We start from the raw sequence: 15593 nt of genomic DNA, 5'->3' as shown, positions 1-15593 counted from the left end.
ATGAGGTGAGGTCCATAGTGCCAAATATCGCAAATGAGCCGCCAAGTAATATTTGTGCAGGTCTGGGGCCCCTAGGCCCCCTAGTGTTCTGGGGGTGCACACTACAGTCTTAACTAATCTGTGTCTTTTGTGTGCCCAGATACATTTTAGAAACGCTGTTTGCATAGACTTTAGCGCTGGGGGGGGGGGGGGGTCAACTGGAACGGCAGAGTCTCAAACAGATAAAGTAGTTTAGGAAGGAGCATCATTTTTAATGATGCTTTTTGCCTAAGCAGAGATAGCGGATGGTTGGTCCACTTACTTAAGAGACTGCAGCTCTTTGAATAATGGTGGAAAGTTAAGTGAGTAGAGCTGAGCAAAAGTAGAAGTAATCTGGACACCTAGATATTTAAGTGAAAGGGCCTTCCACATGAAAAAATGAGAGTTCTGTAGGGCCAATAGTTGCGGGGTCAGTATGTGGAGAGGTAACGCCTCTGTTTTTGAAGCATTAATTTTGTATCCTGACACTCACACTCACCATAGGTATGTAATTCCTTTCATAAATTTGGGAGAGAGATAACTGGTTGAGTCAAAGTTAAAAGAACATCATCTGCATACAAGGATACTTTATAGGAGCACAACCTGAGTTGGACGCCCTGGATGTCCAGGTTAGACCTAATTGAAATTTTCAAGGGCTCAATACAAAGGGCAAAGAGTGGGGGGGACAAGGGGCACCCCTGTCGGGTACCATTCTTAATGGTAAATGTAGCAGATGAAGCATGGGGTAATTTAACTGAAGCTGAAGGGGATTTGTACAATACCTCAATCGCCTTAACAAAGGGCCCTGCAAAACCTATTTTAAGCAGAACAGAAAACATAAACGGCCCACTAAGGCGATCATACGCCTTTTCAGCATCTAAGCTGAGTAATAAAGAGGCCAACCTCCTAATATTATAATATCAATAACGTCTACTACTCTTCTTGTGTTATCACTAGCATGGCGAAAGGGTATGAAACCCGTCTGGTCACTGTGGAGAGGGGAGAAATTTTGACAACCTTGTAGATAAAAAATTTTTTAAAAATCTTCAGGTCTGAATTTAAATTACTATGGGCCTGTAATTAGAGCATTCCATTGGGTCTTTCCCTGGCTTACACACAACCGTAATATGGGGGAGGCCAGCATAGACGGAAGGATTGGTTTACCTTTCAAAAAATCGTTATACAGAACCAGGAGATGTGGTAAAAGATCCGGCAGGAGAGTTTTATAATATAATAAAGGCAAGCCATCTGGACCCGGGGCTTTAGCCGATGGTAGCTAATGAATAGTTTTAGTAATTTCTTCCTCTGTGACGGGGCTATTCAGTACCTCCAATTATTCAAGCTTAAGTTGTGGGAGGTCTAATCTCTCTAGATAAGAAAATATTTTTGGCTGTACATTCTTCCCGAAGGAACTTTGAGTTTGGTGAACAGATTTGTAAGGGTCAGTATAATAAACCTCAAAACAAGATGCTATGTGGGAGGGGTCATATCTCACCACCCCTTTCTCATCCTTCACAGCCATAGAAGAAGAGGCAACCTGCATATCTCTCAATTTACGGGCAAGCAGGGTATCAGCCTTATTACCTTTATGGTAGTATAGTTGACGGGTTCTTTGCATCATCCAACTAACTTTTCTTAATTCTAGAGCCCATAATTTAGAACAAAGAGTGGTTATCTCCCACAGGAGGCCCAAAGTAGAGTTTTGGGTATATTTTGCCTCCAGAATACGTATTGCAAACATCAGTGCCTCACGCTCAGGCCAAGGCAGAGCACAATAAGAGCCACATGTCACAAACAGAAAAGAAAAGACAGCAGGGGATCCATGGGGTACAGGAAAAAGGGGAATCCAAAAACAAACCAGACAGATAAAACAAACCAATGAGCTATAAGCCGCCTAACTAGCCGCTATAAGCCGCCCAACAGTGGCCATGGAGAGCCCCTCCGGGGCTGTCAGGTAACAACAATCACTGACGGGTGAACATGTACCCCCAGATGGGCAGTCAGCCCAAGGGGGCACCAGACTGGGGTCAGGAAACCGTGGCCAGATCATTACCAGATTGGCCAGCGCCGACCACTGGCAGTGTCCCAGCATCAGGGAGAACCCGCCGTGCCATTTCTGTTTTAGATGAAGACTGATGGAACTGTCCACTAAGATCTTTTCTGGATCCAATCAACCTTTCTTAAAACTTTTAGGCATTCTCTGTTGCCACACAGTAAATTTGTATTATTTTACCAATGCTGACCATAATCACTGCATAGACAATTTTCAGTTTATGCAACTACAAAGAAATAAGATGTTCCCTGAGCACTGGGAATTTCGTAGGTATAACCACAGGTCATATCACCAAAGGTTGATAGACCCACAAGGGTTCCTACACATTAGGTATACAATTGAAACAACTTTCAGATCCACTCATTTTTTTATTTGCCACAGTAAAATACAGAAAAATTAAACATTTTTTATTTAATGCTATTCACTTAATAATGTCTAAAACATATTATCAGCATTATGAACTTTTAATTACATAATTTTAATTCTATTTGTTTAGCATGTGAAACATGTAATCTTTTTTTTATTATTCAGGTAACAATAAACTGGGATTTTAAACACTTGTTTACCTGATTGCATTTGACTCCTACTATGTGATTATATTAGAATCTGTTAATCAAGCTATCATTTTTAAAATAATTTTGCCCATGAATAGTTCTGTTCATGGGCAAAATAAATACGGTAGTAAATAATTCATCTATAGCTTTAATTTTTATACTGACCTATCCCCATTCTATTCTTCTCTTCCTTGTTGCAATTTTTGTCTGTCTCTGGGCCGGGCCAGGAAGACATAACTACTGTGCACACCTGTTCATGCTGGGTGAGCGATCATTAAGTGAAAGTGCTTATTGCAGAAGGGACGCTGCTTGTTCCTTTCTGCAATAAAGCCCTGCTAATTTTTTAAAATAGAACTTGAGATCCGCTTTAAGTTATGTGCAATTTTTTGCATAATATCCATTTGTATGCGGAAAAAAAAAGTGTATCATGTTTTTTGAACCCAAACCTTTGATTTCTGAACCCAAATCTAAAAATTAAATATAAACTAAAATTATGAGATGAGATTGAGAGGTGTGGCAGATTTTTTTTTCTTTTGGGCTAAAAATGTTTACAGCAAGTATAAAAAAATGCAAAATAGTGTCTGTCCCTTTTAGTGAGTTATAACATTCTTATTTTTAAGCCATTTTCTGTAAACTGCTAATTCTCTTCTCTCCGTGTAATAGGGATGAAGAAACAAAAATGTGTGTGTAGTCCAAATTGGTAGATCTCCTTAGTATTACAGGTTTAGCTCCCTTCATAGAGGCAGTGGAAAAAGTCAGTGTAGCCACCCAGGGTTAGAAAGTGTGCAAAAGTCTATAAAAAAAGAAGGGAAGGGGTAGATTTAACTTTAATGTACTAAAACTGAAGTATTTGTTCATGTAACTGCAGCTTGTTACTTGTGATAACAAGAACTGATTTGAGATTCAGCTGTACACTAGTTTTGGCTATTCATCAGTACCATTCTTTCTTAAAAAAACAATAGTACTGAAGGTCTACACAATTGTGACTAAATCTACAGATGCCAACTGAGGTCATTTTATCACAGATGACAACCAGGGCTTATATATCATATAAAGCTAATGCAAGAAGTGGACTAAATATGACTCCTTTTCACATTATTCCCACATTATGTATGCCATTTTAGAAAAATAAGTAGTTAAAAAAAAGCATAAAAAAGCCTTTGGTTTAAAAGGCTTTCAGACCTTATTACTTTGAACAGTGGGCCGCACAATACAAGGCAGCTTGACAAATGTATTGTCTCTAAAACGATATGCACAAGTCTGCTTTTATTGGACTTCAACTATTGGTTACATTAAAGCCTTATAGTATATCTGGCACTCATCTTTTAAGTTTAGTGCTTTTGCTGAAATAAAAATGTTAAAATGTGCCTATCCTGACACTTTTACCAATATTCTCTGCTATATTAAAGAGACCCTGGAGTCTAAAGAATCCTTTGGACACTCCAAGAGTGTCGGATACCCCCTTCCCAACAACTGCACAGTGGTTCTTCCCACTAGCCACTAAATTGCTATGGGACACAATAGGGATGTATTAGCACCCAACACTTAAAAGTGGATAGTGGGAGGTAAGTATTAAACATGTTCTTTGCAAAAATTCTTTTACTTTAGGTTTGGTATATTGAGCAATATACTCTTTTAGGGCTGTATAACTGACTTGGTAAGATGGGGGCCCATAGCAAAATAGTTTTGGGTCCTTTTGTCTCTCTGAGTACCATATATGATATGATGATACATGAATACTAATTATTTTCACAGCTATTGCAGAGAGTTTCTAAAATGTTATTTTGATTTTATCATATAGTATTTTTCAAATTCTTTGGCTATTTTAAATCATTGGTGTAACCAGATATCTTCTGAGTCCCTCAATAATACCAACTTGGGAGCTATGATTCCACAAATACCAGGGACTTTTCTAAATGTTTGCATATAAGAACTATGTACTTTAAATAGTGTTTGAACAAAAAGGTTTTGTGCACCTGTTTAGAGGCTGCCATAAGCCACCTTATTGGCAGCTGAAAGCCGCATGTGTTTTATGGTCACTTAGTTGGGGATCCCAGAGGTAGATGAGTGGGGATGCATTAAAAAAACTATAGACATTATTGCTCCATTCTCTTATAAAAGAACATGTTGTACTGCATTCAGTATTTGTCTTTCCGTTACAGATTGTTTGATTACAAAGAAAGCATTTTGTCAGCATCGCTGAGTGGTTCTCTACTTTATGGCCTACATACGACAAATAAAAACCCCTATTGCATCAGTCTCGGTGTATAAGCTAAAAATCGCAGGTGGCATTTTGTTGAAAAGGCTAACTCCATGTAGCAACATTGATTTCATTTTTGAAAATGATATTTGGTAATAAAAAAACAGTTCTTTCTCTATTTATACCTCGCTACTATTTTTATTCACACATTACTCATATTGAATGAATGGTTGGTAGCAATTATATAATCCTTCGATTTGGAGACCAACTGGGCGCCAGCTATAAATCCTGAGTGAATTGGTAGCGCTTAGACGAAGAAAGTCACAAATTGTTCTCCTTAACAAAGTCTGTACAGACGTGTCCCACATTATCTCAAGAAGACAAAATGCTGAGGCTTTTAAAAGCCATTCGGTGTCTACTAGGTGAGTTGTATGTATCTATGTTCAAGGTCCTAATTTAATATGGCTCTGTTTAAGCTGGCTCTGAAAATTTGACCAATTACTAATGTGCTTTTTTGTGTATGTGTCCTAAATATTTTGTAACCCTCATGTATTGAAGCAGGATGTTTTCTATTTACAACTTAAGGCCTTTTATAATGACATCACTGGTATATGTGTAAACCAACCCAGTATCTCCATGCTCTCATCCAAGGTTAACAATGTTCATAGGATGATCAGCTTTTTTCCTAAAGAACAAACCAAGGGGCAGACCTGAAAATGTTTGTTAACTGGGTGTTTTTCTGGCAACATCATGCATCTGCTAGTGCGTCAAGTACTGCTCAGTACTTCTAAATTAATCCCATTATGGTAGCTCTGTTGATTCACAGTTTGAGGGTGCCAAATATTTAAATTGTGACAAAACATTAAATAGTCAAACAACATTTGTTGGTTGTATAAGTATTTATAGTCAATACCTGGGAAAGCCTTCACTGCGTGTTTTCAAGTTAAATCTTTGCCAACTTTGCACATCTGAATCCTTCCATTTTTGCATCATTTCAAAAGCATCTGAACTCTATAAGGCTAAAGGAGGCTTTTGGGGGACAAATATTTTGCAAAGACTTCTGTTTTGACTGCCCCTTTTCTAAATCTTTAGGGGTTCTTGATTTTGTTCCACATCACTGTAGTTGTGGCTACCTTAAGGATAATTGTGTTGCTGTAGGCAAGGTTATAGGCCGCACTCACATTTCTTGCAGACTTAAACGGGTAAACCTCTAGAACTTCCATGTATTCAAGTGGCTCCATCTTTTCCCCTGCCAATAAAAAGCTACCATGGCCTCACCTCCCTGTGGGAAAGTGCTTGTAGGGCGATAAGCAGTGTTGACTTTTTACCACTCATTTTGCAAAGTTCAAATGATCAGAGAACTTTTTTACACCTAAAATAGAATTAGATAATTTTTATCTCTTGCTTGACTGACTAATTCTCTTTGTACTTGTTTTTTGATTTTGGGAATAAAACTTCATTAGGCACAGCTCTAAAATATCCCTGTTCCTAGATGAATTGAGACTTCAATAAAGTGTCCATTTTCAATGTCGTCTTTTATTTGTATGTAATGGATCTTCACGACCCCAAACTTAAGGCTAAAAAAATCTCCATTGATCTAACACACCACCCTTCCTTGCTGCAAGCCCAGCTCTTTTTTTTCAAACACTCACATATCCACTCACACTCCTTAAATCTGAAATATTTTAATCAATTAAAAAAAATGTGTAAAAAAATATATAAATGTGTCTCCAAAATTTTAGAAATAATCCGTTCAGATACCGGTTCAGTTTTTTTTTTTTTTTTTTGGACTGTGGGAAAATTGGGGTACCTGGAGGATATTTCAAACACAGAGAGGTCATAAAAGTTCCAAACAGATTATATACCCAGTGCGATTTAAACAGTGCAACAGTACTAAAGGGTAATAGATAAATATCTGCACCACTATCCTGCCAAAATTTTGCCTTACGCATTTCTGACCTGTTTATTTTATTGCTGTGAGATAGCTAGAGTTTAGAAGAGATTTATGAAATGGATGAAATCACTAGTTTTAGTCTTAAAAGGTGGGTCATGTCGCTGGGAAGCAATGAAGCATCTAAAACTCATAAAATGGCAAATATTGTTTGGAATTATTTTTTCTATTTTGGTCAATAGCCTTTTATGATGTATAAAAGGTAATATTTTAGTGTATGTTTGCATGGAAAATACTGTTAACAACCAAGGACGTGTACAAATTTCCCTGCATAGAACTATTTGCATATAAATAAGATGTGTTTACAGTGGGTGAATTCAAATTCAGATTGGTAATAGAGGGAACATCATTTGTCAGACATCAGCAAGATTCCACAGAACTTATTGCCAACACTACATCTGAATGAGCCCCTTGTCATAAACCTGTATGAAAGCCATCTCTAACTCAGGTGACATCCTGTAATAGTTGCATGGCTTAAATCATATGCTACATGTTATTACATTTACATGAAAATGAGATTAATGGCTTTTTAGATCAAATTCATCAGTACTCTGAGCATTAAAACATGTTTTCTCCACTTTTCTTTGCTTTTTGTCTTTAGGAACGGTAAATTAAAATTAAACGGAAACTTGATGCAGAAAGTAAAGTAAATCACTGCACTGCAATGCAAATCTCCATTCAAATGCAAGTGCATTCAGTTCACTCTAAAGCCCAATTCCGTTTTTTTTTTTGGGGGGTGGGGGGCTGGTAGGGTAAATACATTCCACTTTTTACTCCTGTAAAACAAATTAAAAAAAACTTTTTTTAAAGCATTTTTACCCTCTTCACCATCCATCAAAGCCCCCTGTGTCCTCCTCCATTGCCTATCACCAAAAGTCTTTCTTACACTTCGTGTGGGAGCCCAGAGTGTCATTGGTACACCCCCTGGAAGAGCAATAACATACAGCCTGGGCTCAAGGTAGAATGAAAAAAAAGAAAGTCAACTACATGTTGAAATGTTTTATGTAGCATGGAGGAATGCTAGAGAGGATAATGAGATACCATGGCTCCTATTTTGACCATGTTGAAGACTTAAGGGGGTCAGTTCATAATGGAGAGTGAGTATCGCTATCTGCAGGACAGCACTTTATTACTCTACAATGAAATCTGCATCCTGTGTTTTGTTTATCCCTGGCCTAGAAGCTGTGGTGTCCCAAAAAGTTATTGCTTGGGAATCATTAATTGAAAAAAGACTGGTCCATTTAGATTCCTGAAACAAGTGAAGAGCTAAGCATATAGCTAAGCAGGAAAAATAATAGATGATTGGGAACCCAGAAAACAGTAAAGGGTCTGTCCCGAAGATAGGAGAACTAAGCAGACCAGGAAGTAATAAAATCCCAATAGATAAAAACTTAAGAAAGAACATTGTGTGTTAGTAGCTATAAACAGAGAACAAAAACCTATAAACTAAAAAAGTGGAAGCCCATGGCTATCAGGGGGATTCAGTTTGAGAGATTTAAAGTGATTGAACTGCAAGGTCCACCTATAATGTCTGGGATAATAAAATCACTACATCTAAGTATGTTCATATGGTACCTGAAAATGAAAAGAAAAACTGTGCCTTCTATTTTGTGTAAGTTTTTTTGACCTAGCACCAGAGTAAATGTTACAGATTATTCATCAATTTAAAGTGCCATCTTTAAAAATTGATCCATCTGAATGTGATAGTTGTGTAGCTGTCTAAATCTTTATCAATCATTAAGGAAGCAAAGGTTGTACTAGCTAAAACTTTAAACAGCTGTTTACTGGTAAATGGCATTCTAAACAGTTATAAAAATTACAAAATTATGTATATTGCTAAATTAGTAAAGTTAGTACCATGCAGTCTTGTACTCCTTTTACTAATTTCTTTTTAATGGACTTAGTCCATGAATGGCAAATATTTTGTATTTTGTGGCCTTGTTCCGGATGTAGAGTGTTTAAGTAATGCTTACTTTTTGTATATTTAAAGCTGGTCTTTACCTGACCACCCCCCACAAAAACTACTCTTTTCCAACCACCCGTAATCTAAACTACTCTATAGTTTTTATTAAAAGTTTCAAACTTTGTTTTTTCTTGGTCAATGTCCATTCCTTCATATCATGGGTGCTATACATTTACTGATCGAGATCTTCCATACAGTATTTTATTTTTAAAAAAGCAACATGTTGACCTGATTCTAGGGGCAGCAACAAAAGCAGTCATTAGGCCTAAACTGCAACAGAGGAACATGGATCTCAGGTGCAAAGGTGCAAAAATGAAAGAGATTTTTTAGGATTTTTTCTTAAAGTAGCAAACATAAGACCTACTATTTAACCTCCCTAGCGGTAACCCAGAGTGTGACTCGGGGTAGAAAAAAGTTGCTGAAAGCGGTAACCCCGAGTCACACTTGGGGTATGTAAACCTATGGGAAGTAATAGTAAATACAGCCTTACCTGATCCGCCAGTGTCCCGCGTAGTCCATCGCCGTGATCTCTGTCTTCTTCCTCCAGCGTCTTCTGCACACGATGAGTCACCAGGGAGAGTTCCAGTGACGTCGGTGCGTGTGTACATTGCCGGTGCGACAGAGTGGAAAATTCAAAATCTATTTGTATTGCATTCAATACAAAATAACTGTATTGAATGCAATACATTGGATGTATATGTGTAACGGCAGTACATTGTATTTCATGAACATTTTTTTTACAGTATAATAAAATAGTATATTTTTTAAAAATATATTTTTTTAAATTTATTTAGTGTATTATTTTTTCATGATTTTGTGTTTCAAACTTTATTATACTCATACTATTATATTATACTGTAAAATAAATTTTCATGAAAAACAATGTAACTCTTTTAGACATATAAAACGGAAAGAAATGAACCGCTAGGGAGGTTAATGGTAACATTTGCCATGCCTTGATTTATGTGGCACAGAAATGGTAAGATATGCTTTGTAAAATATTATTTCAAGTCTACCTGCAGTTCTCTCAAAAGATATCTCAGTAAGGGAAGTTGTCCATTGAAAACTCCAACTTTTTGTGTTTTCCCCTCATTTTCTGACCAGTGACAGGGGTAAATCACCCCAGCTTGGACAATGGGTGATAAAAAAAGGCAAAATGTTCATACAATGCAAGTTACCTTTACCTCTAAGGTTCTAATGATCATTTTGATTTGTGGTTAAAGGATCCTAAACAGTTTTTCATCATATAATTTAAAATTTTATCATATAGTTTATCATTGTATCATATAGTTTTTATTACTTTATATTGCCTAGAATTACTTTAAAGTATTAAAACTGTAAAACACACTTTTTATACATCAGGTTTCATATGAGTGAGTTCATTTATTTCAATTATTATAAACATGTAAATAAAAAATTACATGACCAATTTTAGGAAATCCCAGTTTTGTTTGTTTAATCCTCCTTTGGAAATGACTCCTTTATTCCATTTGAGAAATCTCTTAGTGATCAGTTCAATGCATGATGGACGGATAATTGAAAAAGAACAAGAATGCGATGAGTTTAGTTTTTAATGGGCACAATAATTATATTCTGACACTCTGATGATCATATTAGTACACGTGGAAACGAGAACATATTTTCATTTATTAGACTGCTATAAATGCACTTTTCTTTCAATCATTAGCAGATTCAGTTGGACTACTTAAGGAATAAAGGCATTGTACACCTACTCCATTCATTATACGTCTATGTGAAGAGAGAAGGTCTCATCTGCTAATGTGATATCTCGTAATGTTTTTTTTTTCCATAAAGATTTTTTTTTTATCCTGTGCTTTTTTTATATGGGAAAACAAACTTCACTCAAATGTTGAATTTAATCTTTTCAGTATCAATCAAAAGCAAATTACCTACCCAGCTCTGATTTACATTAATGTAAGGCTTAAGGTCACTTGTCATTATTTGAGTGTATTTCAACATATGGAGCTAGCGAATAATAGATTCCAGCTTCATGCTGGGAAGCAAGATTATGTTTTCAAAGGACATAATTTTGTTTACTGGGTGTTATTAATCTACAATTAAAAACATTGCTCAACTTTGTGAATGGTGATTTTTTTTAAATGGTATGTTTTCATTTGGTTTTATATATGTTAGGTTTTTAAGACCATTGTGGAAAAATAATGCTTTAATGGTGTTATAAAAAAGGCAGAATTAAAAGCATTGTGTTAACTGAGCTGGAATATTGTTATACAGTCATTCTGAGAACATAAAAGATTATATAAAGAATAACAACCAAGCTTATCTTTAAAGCTGATTGCTAAACAATACTTGAAGTATAAAGATGAATTTCATATATGTATGTTTTTTTACCTGCTACAAGATTTGCATTTGCATTTCTGTACATCCAGTTCACACAACTCAAGCCTGTGTGACTAAACAGGAGACCTGACTATACTCTGTTGCAGTTAAAATAAAAATAAAAAACGCACACTTACCTTGACTTCTGCAAAGCCCTTGATCCCTCCACAACAGTCTTCCATTTGGTCCTGGGCCATCCTGGATTCTTTCTTTGTCCTGGCACAGAGGAATCAGCGGGTACCGCCATTTTATTTTTCTTCTTCCTTTGGCTTCTGCTTACATCATATGATCTTGCACTGCTCAGGCATGAGATCAGGTGAAGTTTACTCCTGTAAATGTTCAAAATCTTGGCATGTGCAGAAGGAGCGGCCTGAAGCTTCATGGGATTCATGACGTAGGTATCCCAGGTGGCTCTGGTCTTCCTTTTTAGTCTTTACCTCCCCTTCTTTTTTTAAAAAAAGATAAAAACACATTTTTTACTTTATATAAAGGAATTATCCACTCCTTTTATATAAAGTAAAAAATATGGTGCTAGCTCAGCTTTAAGTACCACTTACAAGTCTTGCCCCTACTTTATCTCATGACAGGGCAGTGAACGAAGTGGCAGATTGATGTTCATGCCATTACGCTTCCTCCTTCTATCATCATGCTCATTGTTAGCAATGCAACACAGTGGACTGGCAACTTTTGCTCTTTTCCTTTGCTAAGTCTGATGATCTGTTTTGTAGACCGTAAACTGACCACATGTGGTACATTGACGTTTTTAAAGACCAGATACCTACAATAAAGTAGCAAAAGTGTGCAGCTTTGTGATGGTTTTTGTTGTTTTCACAAAGTACATGAAACCTTTGTGACAGATGATTTTTTAAAGGGATGTCCAGTCCAGGGATATGGGGACTCTTGGACTGAGTGTATAAGTGAGGTCCATACACCGTGTTTTCACCATGTCCTAGAAATCATCAAGTTATTATTGTTTGAAGATCAAAAGGTGTATGTAGAGGTGTACGGGTTCAGTAGTTCTTCCAGATCCTTAACCAAACCTTTAACCCGAATTCAACCCCTAAACTTCAGAATCATCTGTAACCACAGAACTGATGCTATTTACAGCAAACATTATAATACCTCTACTGTCAAAGTCTATGGGAGATCCTTTATTCTGTTAGGTTTTCATTTTAATGCAAGACTCTTTAAATAGATTCTATGTGCAGTATAACAGTAAGTGATAACAATCTTACCCTTCTATTACCTGGAAAATAAGCCACAGTCATAGTAAAATATGTTTTTGCCCTACATACCTCCCCAACTGCATTGGAAACTGCTTTCGTGGCTGTGGGTCACCTGGCACCTTGTACCATATTTGGTGGCAATGCCCCTAAAATTAAAAGGTTCTGGACGGTTGTTTACCAAATTATTTATACTGTATTGGGCAGAGGTATCCGTTTGAGGCTCTCTTGATGCTGCATCCCCAAGGAATCTCCAAGAGTCGTCTCATGTCATTTGAATTCACAGCTGTGAAGCAGACACTGGCCAAGTCCTGGTGGTCTGGCATGCCTTTTGTGGTACAGGTGAAGAGGAAAGTAATTTGGTATCTGATAAATGAAAATATGGTAGCCAGACTCCAATACCGCCTGCACATTTTCATGAAGGTATGGGATCCATGGATTGAGAACTATCTGCCAGCAGATTTTGATAGCTCTCTTCATACTATATGAGTGGGATGATGGATGCATTTCCTTTTTGCCAATGTATAACTGGAAACATTGAAGCCACATTGTACAGTTTTTGGTCCTTCCCCTCCCCTTCCTTCCCTTTCTTTCCCACCTATGTCTGTCTCGTCGGGTTGGTAATGTTAATGTTAAGCGCCAAGTGCTTTTCACTGAGGGGGCCCGTTTGTATACCTATGGTATATATCTAACACCCTGAACTTTCAGTTAATATGTGAATGTTATCACCCCCTGATGTGAGGGCCCTTTTGGCTCCATTGTGTTGGTAAACGTTATGTTATGTTTATGGATTGTTAGTTTTATTTTTGTGCGTCATGTTTATTGTTACTTTATACTGAATGAAACCCAACCCAATGAAAACCTATTGAAAGAAAAAAATATGTTTTTGCCCACTTTCCATGTGGAAGTCGGGACCTTTTTTCAGTGGTCCAATATACCCCTGTGAGTTTTAGACCTTTCTGCTTTAAATGAAATGTGAGCTTTGTAAAAAAGAGAGCTCTGGTTCTGAAAGGTAGAGGTGGTTCTGAAAGAGGAGCATGTTGGCCTGCTGCAAAGAAGCCTTTGCCCTACAAATCTTGTTCTCAGCATGACAATGGGGACAAGCTACTTTACAATGTATGTGGCTTCTTTACCAGAAAAGTGAATGGTGAGACTGTGATCACATACTGTTATACAGCACCTGGAGTTTTTTCACAAGAGTTGGAAGATTTAGAAGTTCTTTGACCATGCAATCACACACAGCCTGAATTTGTCAATAAAGCCCAGCTCCAAAGATTATATGAATACCACATTCCTAACAATTTTTAAAGAAAGAAGTTACAGTTATGAAGAAATTACAATTACATTGCTTCAATTGAAATGCAACAATATTAATTTCATGAATATGGCAAAAAAATTCAATAAATAGTTAATATTTTAGAGATGAGCTTAAAATAAATGCATACCTATTTATACATTTGAAAATACCTATTTATACAATTGAGAAAAACAAGGAAGATTAATGTCAGCTTTGACGTGTAAATTGGTTATATGACTTTTTTTAGTGTCCTCAGTGTTGTGAATAGCTTACTAAAAATAAAGTTTTATCAGCACCCATTCTATTTACAGTTTGCATTAAACATCAGATCACTTGAAATCTGCATCAGCATTAATTTTACTTTCCCAAGCTCTGTGTTAGAGAATGTTAGTCTGCCAATACGAACTAATTACAGAATTGTAATTTATCCAACCTATGTACCCTATGTTGTGTTTTTTGTAATTATTAAATATACACATCAAACACATGGTGCAAGAGACTTTTTATAATTCTTGGCTAGTTATGTAACACTTAAGTCTCGTTCCTCCCTTTCTAACTAAAACATTGACTTAAAGAAATCCATTCCAGGTTTGCTGGATCACCCAGCTTTACCAAAGAAAGTGTATCCTCTCCAGCCTTGGAGAGCATTAATAAATCAGGCCCATTGTGTCTTTTTTGTTATTTATTTTATTTCATTTAAAGGTAGGATAGTAAATGATGACTGGAACATCTGTGGTAGTAAAACAAACAAAAGCTGGTCCTAATGGCATGCCTATTATATGATATGTAAGACCATTTAAAGGGACCACCAGAGGTGTCCGTGATCAAGTTAGACAGGTGCTCCTAAAGCTTCTGGAAGACCACAGGTTTCTTTGTACAGTTCACCATTGGTTATGACTTCCAGCTGTTAAGTGTATCACCTCTATAACTAATAGCACATCCTGTTCTAGTATTGAGATGAAAGAGTCAGCATGGTCATGGACAATTACTTAGGACTTAATTATGGATTGGAGCTTTAGAAAGACCAGCAGGTACCATATGGGAGGAGGAGACGATTTCTGAGATGCTCAGTGAAGCGTCTTTTCCCAACACCATTGTCCTGAGTCTTATAATGTTATAAGCCACAACTTGATGCTATTACTCACCAAAGTATCAATGTAGTGTCAGGACTTAAGATGAATGTACAAAGGGCTTGAAATTGGAGTAGGTTAGATGCTCATCCAACAAATGTGGAAATCCTTAATAACAAGGAAAGCCTATTAGAGGTAACCCAGCCTTTTAATATTTGTAACATAAACTTTTAGAAATAGAAAAGTTTTTGTAAAGTATTTGTAGCCTATACATAATAGAGTTAAAAAAATGATATTTGATGATTTTGCTGAAATGTAACACATAAATTACACAATGAATTCATCAAAATTATATAGAAGGAATAGATCCCCTGCATTGATGGACTGATTGATGGACTTTTTCTGAAATCCAGTTGTGCCATTTTGTGCCAATGTGCAGTGGGGTTAATCTACTAAAGAAGCTTAGACCATTCACTCAAGTGAATGATTACTTTGCAAGGAATTTTTCAGTTTGATGAAAAATTAATTTTAAAAGAAATCTGAATCACAAGCAAGAAACTTTAATTGTAAGTCTAATGGCCTGATTTAATAAAGCTCTCTAAGGCTGGGGAGGATACACTTTTATAAGTGAAGCTAATCTAGCAAACCTGGTCCAGCATTAAAAACAAATCGCAAATTACTTTTAAGAATTCTATTCCAGGTTTGCTGGATCACCAATTTTCACTGATAAAAGTGTATCCCCTCCAGCCTTGGAGAGCTTTAATGAATCAGCCACTTAGTATCAATGTTTGACAAAGAAGAACAAGAAGGTAAGTTGTCTGGTTTAGGAGTTAATTTGCACATAACCAGCTGTTCTCGGTACGTACACTGAGGCTAATGTCTCGTTATATTATACCAAGGTATCTA

At 36.6% G+C, this 15593-nt stretch overlaps 1 protein-coding gene across 1 annotated transcript in view; it reads left to right on the top strand.

The window, feature by feature from the left end:
• CAMKMT (calmodulin-lysine N-methyltransferase) overlaps positions 1-15593 on the top strand; it is a 237781-nt gene that overhangs the window by 184559 nt on the left and 37629 nt on the right. Inside the window, exon 7 of the mRNA XM_072409769.1 lies at positions 5181-5247. Within this exon, the coding sequence (XP_072265870.1) occupies positions 5181-5247 (67 nt within the window). The remainder of the gene's footprint in view (positions 1-5180; positions 5248-15593) is intronic.

Source organism: Pyxicephalus adspersus, chromosome 4 (assembly GCF_032062135.1).
Source record: "Pyxicephalus adspersus chromosome 4, UCB_Pads_2.0, whole genome shotgun sequence".
Classification (NCBI taxonomy): Eukaryota; Metazoa; Chordata; class Amphibia; order Anura; family Pyxicephalidae; genus Pyxicephalus; species Pyxicephalus adspersus.
The sequence above is the reverse complement of the archived record's forward strand: the minus strand, read 5'-3'. Positions and strand labels throughout refer to the sequence as shown.